At 33.8% G+C, this 21,654-nt stretch overlaps 5 protein-coding genes across 10 annotated transcripts; 2 read left to right on the forward strand and 3 right to left on the reverse strand.

Annotated features, from left to right (window-relative positions):
- Positions 1–290: 290 nt before the first annotated feature.
- LOC105674073 (uncharacterized) lies at positions 291–8,637 on the reverse strand. 3 transcript variants are annotated; one of them, XM_012370169.2, is made up of 13 exons: positions 8,496–8,637; positions 7,350–7,584; positions 7,080–7,282; positions 6,716–6,996; positions 6,368–6,632; positions 5,550–6,283; positions 4,859–5,131; positions 3,970–4,227; positions 2,721–3,032; positions 2,222–2,439; positions 1,852–1,968; positions 1,630–1,748; positions 291–1,435 (listed from the first exon to the last, which is right to left on the reverse strand). In XM_012370169.2, exons 2-13 carry the CDS (start codon positions 7,556–7,558, stop codon positions 1,263–1,265), a joined length of 3,162 nt encoding a protein of 1,053 aa, XP_012225592.1. In that variant the 5' UTR covers positions 7,559–7,584; positions 8,496–8,637; the 3' UTR covers positions 291–1,262. The 3 variants fall into 3 exon arrangements, with proteins under 3 accessions (XP_012225592.1, XP_012225597.1, XP_012225593.1); XM_012370174.2 differs by lacking the exon at positions 8,496–8,637 and adding an exon at positions 8,144–8,283; XM_012370170.2 differs by lacking the exon at positions 8,496–8,637 and adding an exon at positions 7,989–8,125.
- Positions 8,638–10,068: 1,431 nt separating this feature from the next.
- LOC105674074 (lipase 3-like) lies at positions 10,069–14,092 on the forward strand. 3 transcript variants are annotated; one of them, XM_012370177.2, is made up of 8 exons: positions 10,069–10,204; positions 11,734–12,070; positions 12,242–12,356; positions 12,437–12,683; positions 12,756–13,005; positions 13,195–13,337; positions 13,532–13,760; positions 13,844–14,092. In XM_012370177.2, exons 1-7 carry the CDS (start codon positions 10,163–10,165, stop codon positions 13,679–13,681), a joined length of 1,284 nt encoding a protein of 427 aa, XP_012225600.1. In that variant the 5' UTR covers positions 10,069–10,162; the 3' UTR covers positions 13,682–13,760; positions 13,844–14,092. The 3 variants fall into 3 exon arrangements, with proteins under 3 accessions (XP_012225600.1, XP_012225601.1, XP_067211949.1); XM_012370178.2 differs by lacking the exon at positions 10,069–10,204 and adding an exon at positions 10,597–10,737; XM_067355848.1 differs by lacking the exon at positions 10,069–10,204 and adding an exon at positions 10,808–11,477.
- A 575-nt stretch (positions 14,093–14,667) lies between these two features.
- On the forward strand, positions 14,668–16,720 carry Gip (hydroxypyruvate isomerase-like protein Gip). 2 transcript variants are annotated; one of them, XM_012370218.2, is made up of 6 exons: positions 14,668–14,999; positions 15,262–15,469; positions 15,831–15,942; positions 16,024–16,196; positions 16,275–16,394; positions 16,483–16,720. In XM_012370218.2, the coding sequence occupies exons 1-6, from the start codon at positions 14,991–14,993 to the stop codon at positions 16,668–16,670; spliced, it is 810 nt and encodes a 269-aa protein (XP_012225641.2). In that variant the 5' UTR covers positions 14,668–14,990; the 3' UTR covers positions 16,671–16,720. The 2 variants fall into 2 exon arrangements, with proteins under 2 accessions (XP_012225641.2, XP_012225640.2); XM_012370217.2 differs by having other exon boundaries at positions 14,669–15,062.
- On the reverse strand, positions 16,658–18,197 carry LOC105674099 (U5 small nuclear ribonucleoprotein TSSC4). The gene is made up of 2 exons (XM_012370220.2): positions 17,899–18,197; positions 16,658–17,821 (listed from the first exon to the last, which is right to left on the reverse strand). The coding sequence occupies exon 2, from the start codon at positions 17,796–17,798 to the stop codon at positions 17,046–17,048; it is 753 nt and encodes a 250-aa protein (XP_012225643.2). The 5' UTR covers positions 17,799–17,821; positions 17,899–18,197; the 3' UTR covers positions 16,658–17,045.
- A 475-nt stretch (positions 18,198–18,672) lies between these two features.
- LOC105674032 (RCC1 and BTB domain-containing protein 1) lies at positions 18,673–21,563 on the reverse strand. Its single transcript, XM_067355858.1, has 10 exons — positions 21,497–21,563; positions 21,385–21,421; positions 21,169–21,237; positions 20,955–21,106; positions 20,761–20,860; positions 20,578–20,645; positions 19,862–19,986; positions 19,692–19,789; positions 19,494–19,624; positions 18,673–19,391 (listed from the first exon to the last, which is right to left on the reverse strand). Exons 2-10 carry the CDS (start codon positions 21,404–21,406, stop codon positions 19,056–19,058), a joined length of 1,101 nt encoding a protein of 366 aa, XP_067211959.1. The 5' UTR covers positions 21,407–21,421; positions 21,497–21,563; the 3' UTR covers positions 18,673–19,055.
- Between the last annotated feature and the right edge of the window lie 91 nt (positions 21,564–21,654).

Consider the following 21,654-nt stretch of genomic DNA (forward strand, 5'->3'; position numbering starts at 1 on the left):
TTCTGCTTTCCTATTCGTTTGTGTTGTATTAAAATATCAGATAAGCGCAAGTTGAACAATCTGAAATTGAGATTTCCAATGTGTTCAAACGAAAGAAGTACTAGTCTTCTTCATGGGCTACGCTGTTTTATGTAAAATTTCTATAAAAAAGGCGCATTCTAATTATTAAACATACTTACGTAGTGTAAATATGTTTTTGCATTCCATGCTAATGTGAGCATGAAATGCATATTAAAGTCTTGTAATAAAACTACTAATAATATAACTAATTTAAATAACCATAAACATAATTGTGTATTTCATAAAATGTGTATATTCTGCTTCGCTTTACAATCTTTTTTTTCGTTTGGATGGTGGAATATCGGATAAGCGCAACACTTTATTGTTGATAAGCAAAATCCATCTGCTCCGATAAAGAAAGGAGCACGGTGGAACATAACATTTCGCTGTTTGATGAGTAATTTAAGTTCGGTTTCAAGTATGTGTGTGACGTTCACCTTTATTCACTAATAAATTATGTGTTTAGTAGAATTCTTGAGCTCTACATTTAACCATCTACTGTACAAATTCGACATACGTTTGCAATATACGCAGTACAAATACATTCAGTTCTTTCTGAAATAGATCAGGCCTAAGTTGGTTAGCGCAAACCGCTACCGAAAGAGTATCCATCACGATAGTATTCATCGAAAAATCACATAACCATCACGAAGAAAAAAAAACGCACAGGCAACAGCTATCGATATTTCACATAATCAAGCGCAAGATCGATGTGTACATCAAGTACACATATTTATCTCATTCACAGACATAGTATGAATAAACGGAGCGTGCCGTTACTAAGTTGACGCCAGCAAATAATGGAAGTGAAACGGAAGAGGAAGTGTATTCTCTTCACACATGTACAATTCGTTTTATAACCGATTATTCGCTGGCGTCGCGCTTTTCTGTTGGGTAGAGGTGGGCAATTCTCCGTCTATTCATACTGCGTCCATAATTTCATTGCACTTTTAAAGATAACTCTAGCAGAGGCAGAAGGGGAGGTAAATGCCCACAGACAGAAGCGCAACAAAATGGACACACGAAGGGAAAAATTGCGAAAGTATAAAGTACCCGAATAATTCTTCGTAGTGGAAACATGGAAGAACGCAAACGTCATTTTTCCCGTGCGCCACACTCCGTCCTCTCGTCACTACCCCCAATTGTCCCTTCTCCGTCTGATCGATGTATTCTACCGGCTATCTAGTTACATACACCACTTGTTATATATTGCACGGTTTCAAGTTGGTCCCTTGTCGACTATAAAACAATATATACGCATTGCTAAAGTCCTCATCCTGCGGCTTTTGTCTGCTCGTTATCTCGTCGTTGTAATAATACCAGACATCTGTGCGAGGATTCTTCGCATATGCCGTGTAATGACCCGCAGACACACCTAAAATTTCATTCGTCAATACGAAACGGACATTCGTAATCTTTGCATATCCAAATTTCCAAAAATAAAAAACATATATGCGATAAAATCCTATTTTCGATTATCTTCAGAATGCATACTCCGACTGTAATTCTTCCCAAAATAAATAATTCAATTGAAAGGTCATTCATCATTTTTAGACTGAACTTACGTACCTCCGAAGTGACACACGCAGGCATAGAGATCATAAAGGTGGCGTCCTACACTTAAACCCACCAAAGGGAATGTAACTTTGTCATCTAATTTCATACTCGCGCACTCGTAAAATACAAATCTATAATTAAAAACGATGCATCAATGATTTTATCTATATCGATAAGATATTTATAATTTATTGATTCATAAAGCACTTTTTGCGTGCGACATATCGTACGTACCGTTTAAGATATACAATAAGGAACTTAGGATATCGGTGTACCGTGAGCGTTTTCGTGGCACACTGATTACATCCACATTTTGGACAAAACCAAGGATTGTGTTCATCTAAAGTTTCACTGAAAAAAAAGTATCAAAATTGTGATATTTAGACATAATAAATATAAATATATATAACGTGGCTAAAAATGTTTGAAATTAATCTTAATAATTAATTAAATCTTATGACAAACTTTTGTTTTTTATTGATTTAGTCCTGGAACTTTAAACAATAATGTGTATTCTAACATATATAAAATAATTTTCGACATTACATTCTCTCAAGAAAATCTATAAGGTGAAAATCGAAGCAACTCGGGAAATATCAATTACCTCTGACTAAACGCTTGAAGGCAATCATAAAGAGATAATGGATGATGCGGCCGTTGTTTACTGACACTGACGTGATCGATGGGATGCAAAACCTTAGGAACATACTCGGTATAACGAACCGCAAGCGTGTCACCGTTTTGTAGCGCGACCATTCCCGTCTCCGGCACACTGCATCCCGTACAATGTGCAGTATACATACATCGCGAACAATGATGACCCTGCGAAAAGTTTTCGTCTTTTTTTATAATTTGCTATAGCAAACATACTTAGTAGCGCTACAATTCTTGCAGCTCTGAATGTTAAAAGCTTTGTCCTGCATTATTATTTCATAGAAATGGGATATCTTTAGTCACCTTTCTGAATAATTGATCACTCAACTGATATGACTGAATGATGAATCAATTGTTTCATTGATAAACAACGCGTTACAAAATTTTTCACCTTGTATCAAAAAAACTAACTAACACATTCTGTATATTATGTTAAATAGATATCTCACCTGTCCATCAACGAAATGAATCGTGTAGTGTCCTTCGTGCGGCACGTTTCTCTTAACAATATCATACAAATCCCGTGCGTTCACTCTCGACGGGAGTCGTATCAAGTGCGGAAAACCGAAGAGCTTTGTGCCTTTCCGGTTATTCGTCGTCTCGTTCGTCGTATCGTGCCTCAGCACCAAAGGTACATTCAAGATACGCACAGTGGGTCTCGGTCGGCCGGTTTGATCTATTTTCGTGAATGACGACGCTGTCATGTACGTGGCACACATTGGACACGTTTGAGGTTCTTCCGTTTGATTCTTGAAGTAATTCTGTTATACATTCAATCACAATTATATTCTGTTACACAATTACAATTCTGAGAGTAAAAGCTTCAGTTTTGACGAAAATTATTTCAAGCTGCGTGATAATCCGGCGCGATTGAGAAGACCATTATTTTTACTTGAAATAAAATGAACTTGATTGACAGTGAAAAATGATGCCCTCAGTAAGCGGCAGTATCAGATTAGTCTGAATTGAGTTCCAAATATGAACTATAAGGCTTGCGGATTATACTAAAAAGGCGGGTCGTACGAGATTCCATTTTTACGTTTCCAGTCGCCTCTGCTTTGAAAAAAGCGTCCCTGACATTTTGGAGAACGCAAAACTATTTCTGGTTCTCATACGTATCATTGCGACACCGTCCGTCTAGAACGTTTAGCGACCTTATCTCAGACCTTCCCGGGATGAGAAAATGGCAATATATGCCTCGCTCGTCCACCCCTTCCACTAGATTGACACTGCCGCATTCATTCATCATTGGGGGATAATTAATTGCAATCGAATTAGAAAAAAAAGGAAATAGCGAATTTATTCAATTATTGATTCGATTATTTATTTAATTATTTATGAAACTAATATGACTTGTATATTAATCAAACTAAAAAAAATTCTTTTTAATATTGACATATTCACTGTCATTTTAGACATATATGCATTCATGATCTCATCAAAGAATATTGGAAGATACATTAAAAAACATAATAACATATTTAACTCGATTTTTGCTTTACAACATTGAAAAAAAGTATGTGTTGAAGGATATTCTCTAACAGAATCTTTAATTATGAATAAAAAGAAGAAGTGATGTGTTAACACACTAATTTAACATATTAAATAATTATGATATAATTTACAGTAAACATATTAAATTACTGTTACTATTAGTTGAGAAATTTCGTTTATATTTAAATGATGTGACAGACTGACCTCGATGCACGGATCGCACATGATAAAATTACAGCTATTCCCGCTGTGTCGCTTCAAATCGCCGTCTAGCTCCTCAAGACAGATCATACACGGCACTTCCTCACCCGTGATCGTACATCTCTGGCAAGAGTCCGTTTCCGCCGGGCGATCCCCACCGCCATCAGACACTGAAGTATATGCATCGGGAGGTTCCGTGAGTTCAAAGGCGTATATCGATCGATTCGTATCATTGACGTGTCTCAAGAGTGTATTGTCGTCCTTAAATTTAAAACCTTGATGTAGAATCCAACAGAGAGTGATGTTCCCGCCTAAGTACGATAAGCTACAGCAAGCAAGTAATTCCCGATACCTACGGTGCAAGGGGAAAATAATATAGTCAAAAAGCAATAGCGGTAAAAGACCGGCAGCGTTCACGAAATTATAATGGAGAGAGAAAACGTGAAGGAGGGGAGCAAGGGAGACGAAAAGAAAAAGAGAACAAAGAGAATAGTGAGTTTGTACGGCGAAATGTAGCCCCGTAACTATATTTTCGCGCTACGAGAATGTTCTTCCGTAGAGTTTCTCTAGGAGAGTAGTATCGGCGATAATCGATACTAATCGATATACCACCTTCTTAACTCTCCACTATTATTTCCTAATAATAAATTATCTCCCGATTCATATATATATAAAGCTGGATTGTGAAACGAAAATTAAATCTTAGATTGTATATACATTTGTTATAATCAAAACTATAATATTTTTAAAGACTATTGGCAACGATATATTGAAAAAAATAATATAAGAATTAAAAGCATGGACTAATTTACCGCAATCGTTATAATTTACAATGACATACTTTGTTAAAATCAACTTATATTAGAAATATAAGTATATTTGGCGTACCTACCAGAATCTTCGCTATATGGTTTTCTAAAACCTCCGCGAGTGCGATATTAGTCACTGAAACATTCTCCTTGCCGAGCGTCTTTAACAATTCCTCTTTCAGTTTCCCAATTCGCGACTGTTTGTTCAAGGAAACGACGCATCTTATAGGCTGGTCACCATTTGCAGGAATATACGTGACATTCAACTGCCTCTCCATAGCGTGAGGTAATGGTACAGATAGATACATAAAAGGTTCGTAGGTAACAGAAACGTGATTACAAACCGAACATACGACCTAAAACATAGTTAAATTGTAAGTGACATTCAGCAGATGATGTTTCAAAATGATGAAACGTTCAGATCTTTTTTCTCTCTATTAAAGTTTACTTGAAATTAATTACAAAACATAGTTCTATCATCTATTTAATTATTTTGAAATTATTAATGTTTTAGTCTGAGAAGAAATAAATTTCAATAAAATTATCTTGTGATAATTTAACTTAAAAAAATTGCACAAACACTATAAAAGTCTGCAGAAAAGTAACAAGTTGTAATAGTAGTATGAATCCTGCCCCTTACGTTTTCCGAGGCAAGAAGGAAATGCTACTATAGTTTAATATAGGAGACTTTTTACAGCATGTACCGATAGTTAGCGGTATCGCTCCAACGCGTAATCTCCCGCAAATCGATATCACTCGCAATCAAATCCTTACCGTGCTTTTAAACTGGCCCTGAAAAGTGTCAATAATGATACTCCTGTTGGATCGCAAGTGCTTCACCCAGTGTTTATCCGCCTCAATCTCGTCCTGCGCGGCAATAGCGCCATTTCCATAATTCTGTGAAATCCGCGAGCACTGGGTATTCTCGCTGCTAAGACCGTCGTGTTTGTGATTCTTCTCCTGATCGTCCAATCGCATGCGTTTCACGTTACACTTTTCCAGACCGCTGTCGTACTCGATGTCGGAGCCGCTCGACGCGTGATCAAGACTGCCGTTGACCTTCTGGACATTCACCTCCTTTATACGCTTGATACTGACGCTCTTATTGTCAAAGTCATGATTCTCCATTAGGTTCGAATTGTCTAACGGCGTCCTGCGAACATTATCCTTCGGAAACTTCTGCGAGTCGTAATGAATCTCGTTATTACACTCTTGTTGCGTTACTAGGAAATTGGCATTACTGGTCTTAGCCTCTTTGTGAATATCGTATAGACCACCATACTGCGGCACGCTTTTCGACAGTTCAATCAAGGTGTCCAATCTCAAAGATCGCGTTTGAGTGACGTCATTCATGCCTTCCTCATTCACTTTGTTGTGAATGAAAGTATTCGACCTCGCCTCGATGGTTTCATCTGAATCTAGCGTTTCCTCGTCATCCTCGCCGTTTAATGGCGAATCTCTCGGTGAATTCGTGATACTATCGAGTTCACCAATCGATGAATCGAAGTCTGACAAAACATTGAAAGAAATGATATCCAAAATCACATCCAACATAACATCTATAACTCAATGTGAATTATGCAGATTCTTACCTCTTGGTGAACCAGCCATAGTTACATTGGGACTATTTGGACATTCCGGAGATAAGCACTCGTACATTTCCAAAAGATCCGGATTACAATTGGAATTAGCCATGGCAGTGACAGAGGAAAGGGTCTTTTCATTTGAGTTTTCGATAGAGTTAAAATTGGCAGTGGTTGTGGATAGCGGAACTTGACAATTCTTGGCACACTTTGCTGTATTCATTTGCTCATGAAGAGAATCCAATAGAAGCGCCAGAAATTCTTGACAGTCGTGCTGTTAAATAAATATGATGCAATCTTGTACCAGATAATAAGTGATAAGCAAACGATCAAATATGCTAACAGTTACGTACTCACCTGCCTATAATCCTTAAATTGTGAATGGTAAGCTCCTAAAGTCTGTTTAAATTCTGTTGGTCTGAGAACACTATATCTCCCAGACCACATTTTCCCAAGAAGTACACTAAAGTGTGCCATTAGCGACCCAGGTGGAGGCAGTTTTTCTCCTCTCTGCTGTAAATCCAAGAAATGCCGTAGAACAGGTGGAGTAGCTGTCAAACATTGCAACCCTGCTGCCATAAAACAGGTATTACCCAAATTACGAAGACCACATACACCTGCAGGCAGGACAACCATCTCTGAAAATATTTGCAGAAAAGGTGTGAAAATGTGCATTGTCATTAATATTTATATATTTTGGGGATTTACATTACACACTTACCCATTGGCGAATCATCATGGGAGTCTCCAGCTTCTGCGAACAAATTGTTAAGCGCTGGTGTGCCAGGTGGTAGAAACGGACCATGCTCTATGCCCGTCCCAGAATCACTAATTGGATCGGCGCCAACATCCGAGAAATCATTTAATCCAGGTGGCGGAGGAAGAGGAATTGCATAGTCTGACGTTGAACTATTTGCTTCAGTCCTGAAACAATGCTTAGATAATTAGACCCTCCACAATCATAATAAAGTCTTAAAGAAAATATTTATACCATGTATCCTCAATGCCCATGTTAACTTCAGACGAAAGAGCTTTATCTTCTTGCAGCGTAAGAGCCTGATCCAAGGACGAAGTTAAGGGGCTAAGGCCAGTTGATTCTAATACCTCCGATATCTCTGGGACGTCAGGCAGATGAAAAATTTCAGATGTTCCAATCATTGAAATATTTTCAATTTCCGAAACATCCACCTTATTGTCCATTCAGATAACAAGACACAGCGTACAATCTAAAATAGGAGTAAATTAGTCCTGAATCTTAATAATTTATTCATAGTCCTTTATTCAGATCATATTTTCTGAATATTTGGTCAAGTATTTCAATGTAAAAATATTGTTTAATAAATTTATGTACACAAATAACTTTCATAAAAAGAAAAAATATATTCTACACAAAATATTTATCCAATAATTATGCTTGTAATCACATATTCACACAATACATATATCAATATACAATTATAGCAATACAAGCATTTCGTAATATTTATTTCTCACGGACTCACGCTAATTGATTTCGATGACTGATATTTCTAATAATAGCGAGACAAAGAAAACATAAGTAAGATACATTAGACTTATTGTTCGAGGCGGGAAAGATTAGCATTGTAACGGAAGTTTATCGCTTAATTACCGATATTGCAATCTGGATGGAATTACATTATTTTATTGCAGCTTGCGATCACAGAATGTAACACGATCAACTGCTTCTCGCATAAGAAAATAAAAAAAGACAACAAAAATTTCGCAAACATACACTTCGATCACACGACTTTGTATCGTCCTAACCTGATACGCCCCGATTCCACGCGATCGTACAATACATATCGTCCCGCGTGCAACACATCTCCATCCCATACACAACGGACGATTATTATCAGTATGCCGGAATTTTTTCACAACAAATGGATAAGATTCGCGCGCGAAACAGACAAATTCGTTCAATATGGAAGAGAACGAGTTCTCGAAAGTACGGATGGGCGGTAGAGCGGACTAAACTTATCGCAAAGCGCGGGCGCATCGTGACGCCGCATTATCGCATACTCGACGCCGACAACGCCGTCGCTGACGTCGACGCCGCTTCGAAGTGGTCCGGAACACGCGAAAAAATCACGAAAATCCGCCGAGATCAGCTACTTACACCGTGAGAAAGCGTGCCCCGCGCCCCGAGACGTCTACACCGCCATTGCAGTGCACTGTATAATCGGTAGATGCGCGCAGAACGAAGATTCGTCTACGGCGTCTCAGGAAATGAATGTGTTTTTGAATTCTCGGCTGGAGAATCACGGAATCTACACAACACTGCCGGAACAATCATGGCGACCCCGCTTGACGACAAACGGTATCGACAGAGAGGAAAAGAGACAGCGTGAGACGAAGATCCGCTCGGAACGCCACGCATGCGTGTGCACACGCGCGCCTAATCACGAATCATCGTCAGCACATTAAAAACATAAAGGTACCTTTTCACGCTCGACGTTCAATTTCAGCGTTAGAAAATATCAAATAATCAATAATAAATATTGCAACGGTAATAAAAAAAGTCTACAGCGTACAAACTTTGACTAGCGTAAAAAAAACACGAAAATAATATTCTTAAATATTAATTTGCAAATGACATACTTAGTACAACATTCACTGACATTGACGATATAATGTCTTTTTCATTATTGCTGCAGTATATTTGATCATATTAAAACTGGCAAATATTTTTGTTTTTGTTATATATTTTTTATATTGACATGATGAAATGGTAATATTTAGTGAGATTCTTGCATTCCCTAATATTAAAAAAACTAAAATCTATATTCATATTTTACAAATTTGTATTTTATAATTTTGTATTATATACCATTAATTGCCAGTGCGCCACAAAATTATGTATGACCTTTAGGTGAGAAACACAAATTTACCTTGGAATTAGTGAATATGGTTTTATATCTTTACAGGTGAATTGAATTCTAAATAGATGTCAGCCTCCTGAATAGATGAATTTAAATTTATCGTTTTACACACATAGATAGAACAGTATTGAACTGTATAGTCAGCTGTACATTTTTTATCTCAATAGTTAGGTAACAAATGTGGATAAAAAATTCATTTTAGTATATTTTTTGCTAGCGTATCACCGGTAAATAGTAAATTATGTATACACGTGCAGAATCAGCATGAAATATTCAGTACCTCGGATTATCTTCGAAAAATTACTCGTGAGAAAAAAAGCAATTAAAATATTTTTTGTCAATAAATTTTATCCTCTAATTTAATTTGCGCCCGCTTTCGGACGTTCTCGTAACTTGAATGCAGTTCAGCCACGCCGTCTGATGCACCGTATATATGTGCGCATTGAATTCACACTCGTAGTCATCGTTCGTCTTCGCTGGTAATAACTGCAGAATTACTCGGATGCGCGCGCATCGAGGATAAATTCCTTTCACTGCACTTTCGAAACGGCATCTCTGTCGCAGCGACTTTCGTTTCGACGAAGCGTTAATAATTCGTAGCCAATTTCGGCGTGATCATACGAGAAACGAAGAAAGTACGTCCTTTTCACGCGTGAAAATGTTTTTTTCCAAAGTATGTAAACGTATGAAACGCAATAATATCATGTTTTTTGACACGTGAATTTCGCGCGTCACTTCTTCGAAGGTCATTTGTGTATCACACGAGATGGACTGAGTGAGAAAAAGTAAGCCGTACGAAATAGAGAGAGACAAACGATCACAATATCCCGTAAAGTATACGCAAAAGTCCACATTCGTAAATTTCACCTCGTGTTTGTCGTGCCGTAACATCAACCTCGGTGACATGAACAAACTGACAAGTCAAGATGAGGCCCACATGACAACGGTAAGATATTGTCGTAATCCATATTTTTGTTTTAAGTATACACACTCCATTGGTGAGAATTTAATCCCGAAGTCCCCATTCCATCGATGCATAGTGTAGAGACTATCTCTTCCGCAATCATCTGCAATCATCGCATGAAATTGTCATAAAATTAAAACAATATTTTTACAAAAATTATTTTAAAATACGTCAAATATTAACTCAGGTAATTAGATGTGTGACCTAAATGATTTATTTTATTATTTTTTTATTGTAAAAGAAAATGGCAAATATAACTAGCTTCTCAAGTAATTTTGTAGTAACTTTAAGAGAAAGAGAGAGAGAAGAGGAAAGGAGAGGAGAGGGAGGAGAAGAGAATACATACCACTAACACACGTTTGTTGAATTTCCTTCCCATAGCAAGGCCAATTGATGGCCTCTCTTTGCTTTTAGTCCAGAACATATTTGAACCTGTTTTGCTCTCATACCTGTCTTTCTAAAAGCCGTTCACTAAGCACTTGCGGACTTCTATCCTATGACGTGAATGATCAAAGGTTAATGCAGTAGCATTAGAATAAATAAAGTTTAATTCTTTACAATATATAATCTTTGATACGCAAATATATAAACGACACTGACAGTCGTGCTAATTATATGATAATGTTCAAAGTTCAACACCTTTAATTACCAACTCATACATTTTCTTGAATATTTTGATCGGGAATAATCGATATTTTTTTTCCTCCAACTAAATTTCTACGAATCTTTTGAAATTGTACTCTGTTACTCTATTATTAACCAATCATTTTCTTTTAACTTTTTTTTTTAAATACAAATTGTTATCATAAAATTGTTGTCCTAAAATAAGTTTAGGAGTGACTCATCGTAAAGTTAACAGCGCGATTGCGATAGCTTTTATTGCTCTAATTTGTAATTACATATAATTGTTTCATAACAGACTATCACCTTCAATAACCGTCCAAACACGACCCGCTTTCGTGCCTCAGTGGAATTCCACTTCCGGAATAGGAAGCGTTATGTTTGGCACGATTTCGTCAGCTAATTAAATAAACACAAGACTTAATCGAATTATTCCGCTTTGAGATATCCGACAGTTGTACGTCGTAATGTCATAAATCTCATATCGGTGTCACACACTTTATCTTTACAAATCACATTTAATTTAATAGTTAATTTTGAGAAATTTATTACTCTCGAATAAGTGTAGTGAAAAGAACAAATCTTATATTTAAGCGTGAAAAATGAGAACTGCTATCACTTCAACAAATTTAAAGTTAAACTATGATGAAATATATTTTCTTAATTTTAATTATTCAACTTTTCAATGAAAACAATAATTATTGTTTGCATCAAATTCAATAGATTTCATTAGACAAACTAATTCTAATATAAGTTCTGTCTCTAAAAAATATTTTCTTTTAAATAAAAAATATTTATATTTAGACAATTTTACATAATCATATGCTAAATCATGCTAAATTATTCATTGATAAGAAATTATGAAACATAATGATTTTATATGTTTGCAGCCTGAACTAATTAAAGCACATGGCTACATAGCTGAAACTCATCAAATTTGGACAGAAGACGATTATTGTCTGAATGTGCATCGTGTGCTTCCACCGAATGATCAAATGCCATCGATGTTATTAAATATTGATGCCCCACACGCTATCATAGATACCAAGACAACAATTATTAATGATAACAAAAATAGTGACTTGTCAGCTTCCTCCAATTGTCACAGAGTCTTGGAAACTCTTGAATCTTGTAGTACAAATAATTCGAAATTACCAGTTATTATAAGCCATGGGCTCATATCAAGTTCTGCAGATTGGGTGCTGTTAGGACCTCACAAAGCTCTCGGTTAGTATTTTCTCACTTTCCTTCATCAATTTCTTTTCATTTTGCGTCTTTATTATTTATTTAATCATTCGATTATGAGCTTAGCAATCATTAGAGATTAGTGATATGATGATTATATATTTTTAAGATGTTATATACTTATTTTGTATCATATAATTTTTCACATTTCAGCATACACTCTTTGTGACAATGGATTCGATGTTTGGCTCGCAAATGCTCGTGGAAATACCTATTCCAAGTGTCACAAATATTACTCAACTAAAGATAGAGAATTTTGGAATTTTAGGTAATCAAATAACTTTGAAAAACAAACATGTAAAGAAATCATACTCTTGCATGTATAAACAATACGCACTTCTGTTGCAGCTGGCACGAGATTGGATACTACGATATACCAGCGATGATAGATTATGTCTTAGAGAAAACTGGTCATTCCCAATTATATTACATCGGCCACAGTCAGGGTACAACCGCGTTCTACGTTATGGGAAGCGAAAGGCCAGAATACAACGCTAAAGTCAAGACAATGATCAGTTTGGCGCCTATAGCATTCTTATCAAATCAAAGAAGCCCCCTTTTGAAATTGATCGTACATTTTTATAGTTTAATGGAGGTACTTTACCAGCACACACTTCTTGGCTCTTTCCTCATTCGACATATATTATTCACCGTGAACATGTTTCAGTGGGGATCCCATATTTGTAACATACATGAATGGTTTCCTCGTAACAAGTGGCAAACGCGTATAATGAGCACCTTCATGCGCAATGCTCCTTGCATGGTGACAAAAGGTTTCTGCAGTTGTTGGTTTTATCTTATCGCCGGATTTGGTAGTGATCAGCTCGATAAATCCATGTTGCCTTTAATATTCGGACATTTCCCAGCAGGCAGTTCAACAAAACAAATAATTCATTACAGTCAGATAATAATCTCTGGTAAGTAAAATAATAATATCGGATGAATGATATCGCAATATATTATATGTATGCATACATACCTCACTAAGCGCATTTCCTTTAATGTGCAAGTTTTTTCTAGAAAATAAATTTTTAAGAAGTAAACAGAGGTAGCACAACTTATGATGAAATATTCTGTATATATCTGACATTTTCTTGTTTTTGTAGAATCTTTTCGGAAGTTTGATTATGGCTCTAAAGAAAATCTGGCGCTCTATGGATCCACTCAACCACCTAAATATAGACTTGAAAGAATAAAAGTACCTATAGCGATCTTTTATAGCGAGAATGATTTTTTGGCTGATTATGCCGTAAGTTCCGCAATTTTATGACAATTCTTTAAATGTTAACGCTGCATTGCATAAACATTGCAGTCTGTTGTGTCATTCTTCAATTTTAAAAATTATCTTTTCTTCTGCAAAGAATTAAAATCAGAATATGCAAGCAATGCAGAGTTAAAGTTAATTAAATTTTTGCAAAGTTTCATGTTTTATTACTGTTTCAGGATATTCAAAAACTAGTTACTAGATTACCAAATGTTATACAAGTTAAAAAGATAGCGTATGAAAAATTTAATCACATTGATTATCTTTGGGGTCGTGATGCGAGGACATTTCTATACAACAGTATTGTCGCTATATTAAAGAAATTTTAATAATGATATTATAATAATGTTTATAAAAATATGATTTGTTTGCATGAACACAAAAATCAAGTCAAAAATATCGTTTACAGTAAGTTTGCACATTTTAATTAACACTAATTATAAGAAATCAATGATAAAATAATACTTTAAAATAAAATTAAAATATTTCAGATATATATTGGTTATCGATGAAAATTATAGCTAATATAATTTTATCATAAGGAAACGATGCCAAGAAAAAGCAGTAAAACATGAATTTTAAAAAATAAAAAATGATGCACTGTTTAAAAACAATTTTTTATATTTAAACATGGAATTGTTTATCTAGAAAAATTGATTAGCTATGAAAATAGATATTTGTAATATTTATTATTCATAAATCTAAGTTTTTAGAAATAAAGGAAATTACGTTTTAAAAAAGATATTTAATAATTTATAAGTTAGAGGTAGAATATTATTTTTATCTATTCAAAAAATAAAGTAATTTGCACATGTAAAACATCTCATACATGCTGTAGAATATTAAAGTCGTATGCTAAAAACAGCCTTAAGAATATTTAAATCAACAGTCAACTCTACTCAATATATAAATGTATATATGTATATGTATGGATAAAGTGATAAACAAGACATCATGCATAATGCCCGAGACTAGTCTGGCAGAGTGATAAATAAATAAATAAATATGTATATTTTTTATATTTATTTTTTTATATTGCCTGGTCAAAGTGATAAATTAACAACTATTTATCACTTTGCCCAATTGGTCTCGGGCATTATGCATAATACCTCATTTATCACTTTTTCTATAACATATATACCTTAACAGCATCTTAATATTGACAAACTTGTCTCCTGAAAAAATTTCTAACAAATAAATAGTTTTATAACATCTTTGTTTGAAAGAATTATATTATTATTGGATTTATAAGGATTGCATTTTTGATATTAATCCTGAATATTTTTCTTACTTGATATACAATTAAATAAATTTAAAATTATTTATTTTTTCTCATTTTATTTATAGCTAATATTTAGATAGTAGATTAGATTAATTTATTGAAAGAAATATTATGTGTGTAATGGTATCTCCTGTCCTTCACTTGCTTTCTTACTCCAACATAATCACGTGGTCAGATAAACGTAATATAGTGGGGGAACAGCGCATGAAAGAGAAGTGTAAAACAGACAATCGGAAGATACAGAAGATCTAGTGTTCAAAAGAAAAATATTAAAAATCAACAGTTGCTAGCTCAAAAAAAGCATCGCACAAATCATATTTTAGTTCTTGCACATCAAAGCTATATTTTGTGCATTTATGGCAAGAGTGTGTAGAAAATTTGTAAATAATAACATTTTCGAAGAAAGAATCTTTATCTTCACACACTTGGTAGTTTAAAAATATTTACCTTTTAGCCAGATAATACTGATAATCTGTTTTAAAAAGTTATCTGTTGGTGATGAATGTTACCATTTTTTAAATTCCGGTTTTCTTATCACAGATAATAATTATTATATAATGTGTTGATGAAAGCTTTAACTAATTAAAGCATTATTTTCCAACATTTCACACGTAACGTTCTTTACAGACAACTGCCACTATGGCTCTAAAGTTTGCTACTAACCTGTCTTTTATGTTTACGGAAGTTCCTAGTATTATTGACAGATATCAGCTGGCCAAGCAAGCTGGGTTTAAAGCAGTGGAAAGTGGATTTCCATTTGGTTGCCCTGTTCAACAGGTTGCTGCAGCCAAAAAAAAGGCAAATGTTGACCAAATACTTCTGAATGTATTTACAGGTATGTTATGTTCGTCATATAACAAAAATAAGCACTTGTGGGATGTACATGATCTGAAAAATAATATAAAATAATAAAAATGATATATTTTTCAATGTTGTATCAAAATTTATCTATAATCAAGTATCATCTTTCTGAGAAAATATCTTTTATAATGCTTCTTTCTAATGTCTTCTGTAACTATTTCTAATGTCTTCACTATTTCTGGTAACAATTCTGCAATTTCTTTATAATGTTCAAAAATTACATTTTTTATTAAAACAAAAATATTTTTTTAAATATCACATGGGTTGCAGATATATATAAACTTTAAAAAAAATTAGAAAAATTATTTTTATTAACGTTATCTCTGTTGTAACAGGTGATGTAACAAAAGGTGAACTGGGCTTTGCTGCAATTCCTGGTGAAGAAGAAAACTTCAAAAAGAGTATTGAGAAAACGATAGAGTATGCTAAAGCTTTGGATTGTAAGATGTAAGTGTAATCACATTAACTATAGATATACGCACATAATTAAGAATTAATTCTCTTCCAACAATGAATTATTCTCAATAGGATTCATGTAATGTCAGGAAAAGTGGAATCGCCCACTGCTGCTAATGATACAGTTTATGAAAAAAATCTTTTATATGCTATTGAACAGTGTCAAAAGGAAGACATTGTCATTGTGATCGAACCAATTAACAATTACAGTGTACCAAATTACTATATGAATAATTTTCAAAAAAGTACAAACTTGTCATTAATTATAATTGATATTCTTATAATACATTATTAGAATAATCTTTTTATTCTTATCACAATAGGTTTAGATTTGGTAAAGAAGATAAACAGTACTTATTTTAAGTTGCAATTGGATATTTTTCATTTACAACATTGTTGTGGCAATATTACTAAATGCATTCAAAGTTTTTTACCTTATGTGGGTTAGTATATCTTTATATATTATATTATTTCTTCTATTTCCTACAATTGCCTCTTCTATTATTTTCATGAAATACATTATTCTTATAGGCCATATTCAAATAGCTCAAGTGCCTGATAGGCATGAACCAGATACTCCAGGAGAAATTGATTATAAATACGTCCTTTCCTTATTGGAAACAGTGGGCTACACTGGATATATTGGTTTGGAATATCGGCCAAAGTCATTGACAGTGGAAGGATTAAATTGGATTAAAAAATATGGTTATACTCTGTAAATAATCATATATGTATGTTAATACATAAAGATATAATTATACAAATATAATTTATATGTTAATTAATTATATATTTAAATTGCTTTTAATAATTATCAAGAGACACGGTAGTGTCTCGCGCCAAGTTCACGCGCAGCGCAAGACCGATGTGTATCTTTACGCGAGCCCGAAGAGCCCAGAGAGTCGAGATTATCGGAACTCAATAATGCCTGGTTACATATACGTGACATTGACAATGTTTATGTTTGTTCATATACTTTATATATATATATACAAATGCACAAGTATGAACTTAATTCTTAAGAAACGCATATATGGTACTTACTAATAAATTTTGTACCATGTAGAACAAAATTATAGTTTATTATACATTTTTTAATTATCTTCTTCATCTGGTTCCTGTAAGTGGTCCAATTTAAGTTCTTTTGAACGATCAATTTTAATTACAGGCCGATCCTGTTTATTTATCTTCTTTGGTTTCTGTCCAACCACATATTCTGGCAAAATAATTTTACTGCTTCTGAATACAGGCCTGTCATCTGATTTTATAATAACTGTTTCAGAATTTTCTGTTGCTTCATTTTGAGGCTTTCTAAATGTTATTTGTGATTTTAATGTACGTTTTTTAGATTTAAACTGCATCTCTACAGAATCTTGTAAATTTGACTTGCAAGGCTCAACATCCATGTTCTCTTCATACTGATTAACTTCTTCATTTTTCCTGCGAGCTTTTAGTTCTCTCAAAAATGACATGGCAGCTTGTGTATTACTGCGGTCTGTCATGTCTTCACTGGATACATCGTCCAGACTATATTTGACCCATTTGTGCGGATTCCTATGATAATCTGGAATGTTTCTGAAAGTTGCACGAGGTGCAGGACCCTCAGGACGCTTAAAGATGCTTTCCTTGCCACGAAATTTTTTAGTTTCTCTCTTTCGTTTCCGATCCTCTCTCAAGGTTGAACTTCTACCGCATTCATCCACCTCCATTTTGGTATCATTTGTTTCAGATCTATCATTTTTAATACACTTGTTTTCAGCGATCGAGAGCTGATCAAACAATAATTTCTGCCTATTAGCAAATGCCGCATCACCACCACGTAGAATAAAATTAGTAGATGTGTGCATTTTGAAAGCCGTGATATATCTCGCTACAAATTATTCAATTTACAAATTTAACGTATACTTCTAAAATAATAGATAGGTGCAAATTTAACATATTTCAAACCTCGAAATCAGTGTTTAAGAAGCTGTTAGGTTAGGTTATGTTGACATTTAATTTGGTAGACACTCTGCTGCCAAATATGGATAAATCCAGTAAGATTGTAGTAAGTCGAATTACTTTCATTTGTTGCGAATAAACGCAGTAGTTAATCAACAATGTTATAAGCAATATACATATATTTCAATCCCAACACAGTGTAGGAGCTCGTAAGCTGCGTAAATATCAATCACGTCAAATCACGTTTGATGAGAAACTGAAGTTGTGTTTGGTGCCATTAGTGCCATTCTGCCTTCTAAAGGTACCTTTTCATGCTGACGCTCGACGCTCAATTTCAGCGTCAAAAGACATCATGTGATCAAAAATCGCTGCAATGATTCGTTATTTTTAGTCACGTGATGTCTTCTAACGCCGAAATTGAGCGTCGAGCGTCAGCATGAAAAGGTACCTTAAGGGTATATCCAGAGTCTGGATTCCAGACAAACTTGCATAACGTAAAAAAAATTACAAAATTATGCAACAATTACTACAGAGTACGCATATGTAAAAACTCAGGCCCAATAAGTAATACTCAATGCTATTAATAATTAATAATTTAACAAAAAATGTAATAAAGTTTAAAATTATTATATTACAAAATATTATTTTTTATGTCCACATCTGAAAAAATAAACCTTCAAATCATAAAATTCTTATTCATAACTTAATGAGAGATAAAAATGACTAAAAAGTGAAAACAAACTTGTAAGAGCATCTAAAATAATAATAGCAATCTTGTCATACAATTAAAAATATTTTAATATTACAAACAAAAATCTACATTTAGATAAATATTACAAACAAAAATCTACATTTAGATAAATCTTACAAAAAAGCAATTCAAATTAGAAGAATTGACATATATACATTTATCACATTAGACGGGAATAATTTTAGACGGGAAGCATTTTCGCTGCCAACGCTTGGCAGAAGAAATCGTGTGAGCCTCAAAACCGGTTTGATGCTAGGCTTGGTGAAAAGGAGATACAAAACAGGTCCGCTCACTTCTACCAAACCGATAGCCGAGCGCACACGAACACGTGACGTCAGCGGGTCTCGGTTGTGTGTGTATGGAGCTCTCCAGGGAAAACTGGCAGCTCTGCTGTGCGGGCACGGTGTGATACTCATGCTGCCTGAGCCATATAATTTGTTATCTGGGTACGTCTCTCTGACAGTTTTCTAAGATGTCTGAGTGATTTGAAGACGTCTTTCAGACGATCATAAGACATAATGATGCATGGGAGTTCCAGAACACGTTTGAGTGATTTTGAGATGTTTTTCAGACGATCATAAAACGATATAAAGTCGTGTCGGTTCAATACCATTTCACAAAGATCAGCTCTGATTGCTTTTAATATAAGAATATTTTTCGTCTTCGCGTCTAACTCCGCGAAACTTTCCGTTTGTATCACTTCCTCTATATTTCTCAAAAGAATCGAAAAGCAGAATTCTTCTAGCCTCTAAAACATAAAACAATGTGTCAACATATAAATAAAAAATTTACATGTAGTATATTGCTATTAAATGTTAATATTTAAAACATTGTGAATTGCTAAAATTACCTTTTCATTACATTCAATCGCTTTTTTATAAAAAAAAGCTACATTTGATATAGTAACTCTTCTTCGTATCAGCGAAATGGAATCTGTTTTCAAATTTATCTCATCGTACATATCAGCTAATTGTAAGAGTTCTACAATAAGACGATCTTTAGTGACAAAATATAAATATAATGTACTTAATAGCGTACTCAAACTTACCTAATAATTCTTCCGAAGGTATATCAATCATTTCCGTATACAAGTATTTCAAGTATGCTTTATAAACGTTGTACGAGAACATATTGAGATTCAAGACACTTATGAAATATATCAAAGTATAAAAAAAATTAGTTTCAGTTTTTAATACTAGTTTTGTCGTAAGTACTTACTCCTCAGTATTTTCTTGCCAATTGTTTTGAAACATGGTTCTAAAATGTGAACTGCGAATCTTTAGGATAGCCTTATGAACATGAATATCTCGTCCTTCCACTTGTACTTTGAAATCACTCGTTGACTGTATCACATATGGAAGAAGCAAAAAATCATTAGAAAAATGCATATAATGTTGGGCTGATAAAAAAGATCTTTCGAATTTTTGTCTTTTATTTTTACTGAAAGATCCAAAGAAATTTTTTAATCAACCCAATATTAAATTATAGATAACTTAAGATAATTTTATAATTTTTGTTGCATTTCATTTAAATACAAATACGCTAAAATTACAAAATTATTCATGCTAATTAAAGTAATGATTACCAATTTCAATATAATTTTTGTAATATAAAAACAAATTTTCTAATCTATAACAAAAAGATATGTATTAATAACATTGCAAAAAATTCGAGAATTAATTTAATAAATAAAAATGTTATTATATATGTATATAATGTATAAATAAATCTATTTATGAGCATACTGATAATAATAATTATATACATATACGATTAATTGACAAAAGTATAAAATATCATATTTGCTTGTTTTAATTGCACTTTTTGCTTAATTTTTCTTTTTTTCTTAACACTTAGATATAAATCAACTTCCTTTTCAATTTTGGAAACAGAAGAAAGTGCATGCAAAAATAACAAATATAAAAAAAACATACAGGATCGTCAAAAGCATCTCTCAGACATCTTATTATATTCGATTCTTTGTTCGCATATTCATGGTCATCTGCTGACAAGATCAGTGGTTTGTACATGACATTTTCAGATGCGAATATATACATCGTACATGTTTGTATGCAAGGTGACACGCGGCGTCAGAATTTCGCAATTAGTGTACTGACCCCAAACATAAAAACATCCAGTTTCGTTAACGGCCACACTTATATTTTTCATGTTTAAAGCCGCAATGTCTGACAACTTTCCCAGTTTAGATGTATTCAACTGTTCACATAAAATTTACGATTTTTATAATTCTGATTTACTTTTTTTTATTTTTTATTTTATATCATAATTATTAGATTAATAAATAACGTACCAAAAGAGGCTTACAAATATCTTCTCTGTCGCCAGTGCCTAGTTGTCCATGATTGTTTTTACCCCACACATAAAGATTTCCTTGATTGGTGAGTGCTAGCACATGTTTAAATCCACAGGCTACCTTAACTGTGACGTCCATTTGTTTAACAACTTTTTCATTATTATTGAATTCTTAAATTAATTAATAACAAAATTTAAGAAGAGACAAATACCTATTGTTGCCAAGATAGGAATTCTTTGTATGCAATAGTCACTCGAATGTTGCTGTTTTGATATATTGTCTGTGAACAATGAACCCCAACTGTATACTTTGCCATTATCTGTGACCACTATACTGTATGACATGCTACAAGCAATGCAGACAATTTTCTTGTTCTCTAATTGGGAATTTACTTGTTTTGGTATTTGCTTTTCAATGATGAGATTACCAGTCAAATCAAAGATGTCCATTCCCCAAGCGTATACCTGAATCAAAGAAATGTCTCACTTGTAATAATATCATTACAATAATATCATTGTCACATCTCAACAATTACTTACTATTCCATTAGCAGTCAAAGTAAGAATATGTTTTTTACCACACACAATGTCCACAATGTTCCTATCGTGTAAGTGTAATCTAGTCACAATAAAACTTGACTTAGGATATTCATCATTATGTTCATCTATATAGTATTTATAGTCACCCCATAACATAC

Source organism: Linepithema humile, chromosome 5 (assembly GCF_040581485.1).
Source record: "Linepithema humile isolate Giens D197 chromosome 5, Lhum_UNIL_v1.0, whole genome shotgun sequence".
Taxonomy (NCBI): Eukaryota; Metazoa; Arthropoda; class Insecta; order Hymenoptera; family Formicidae; genus Linepithema; species Linepithema humile.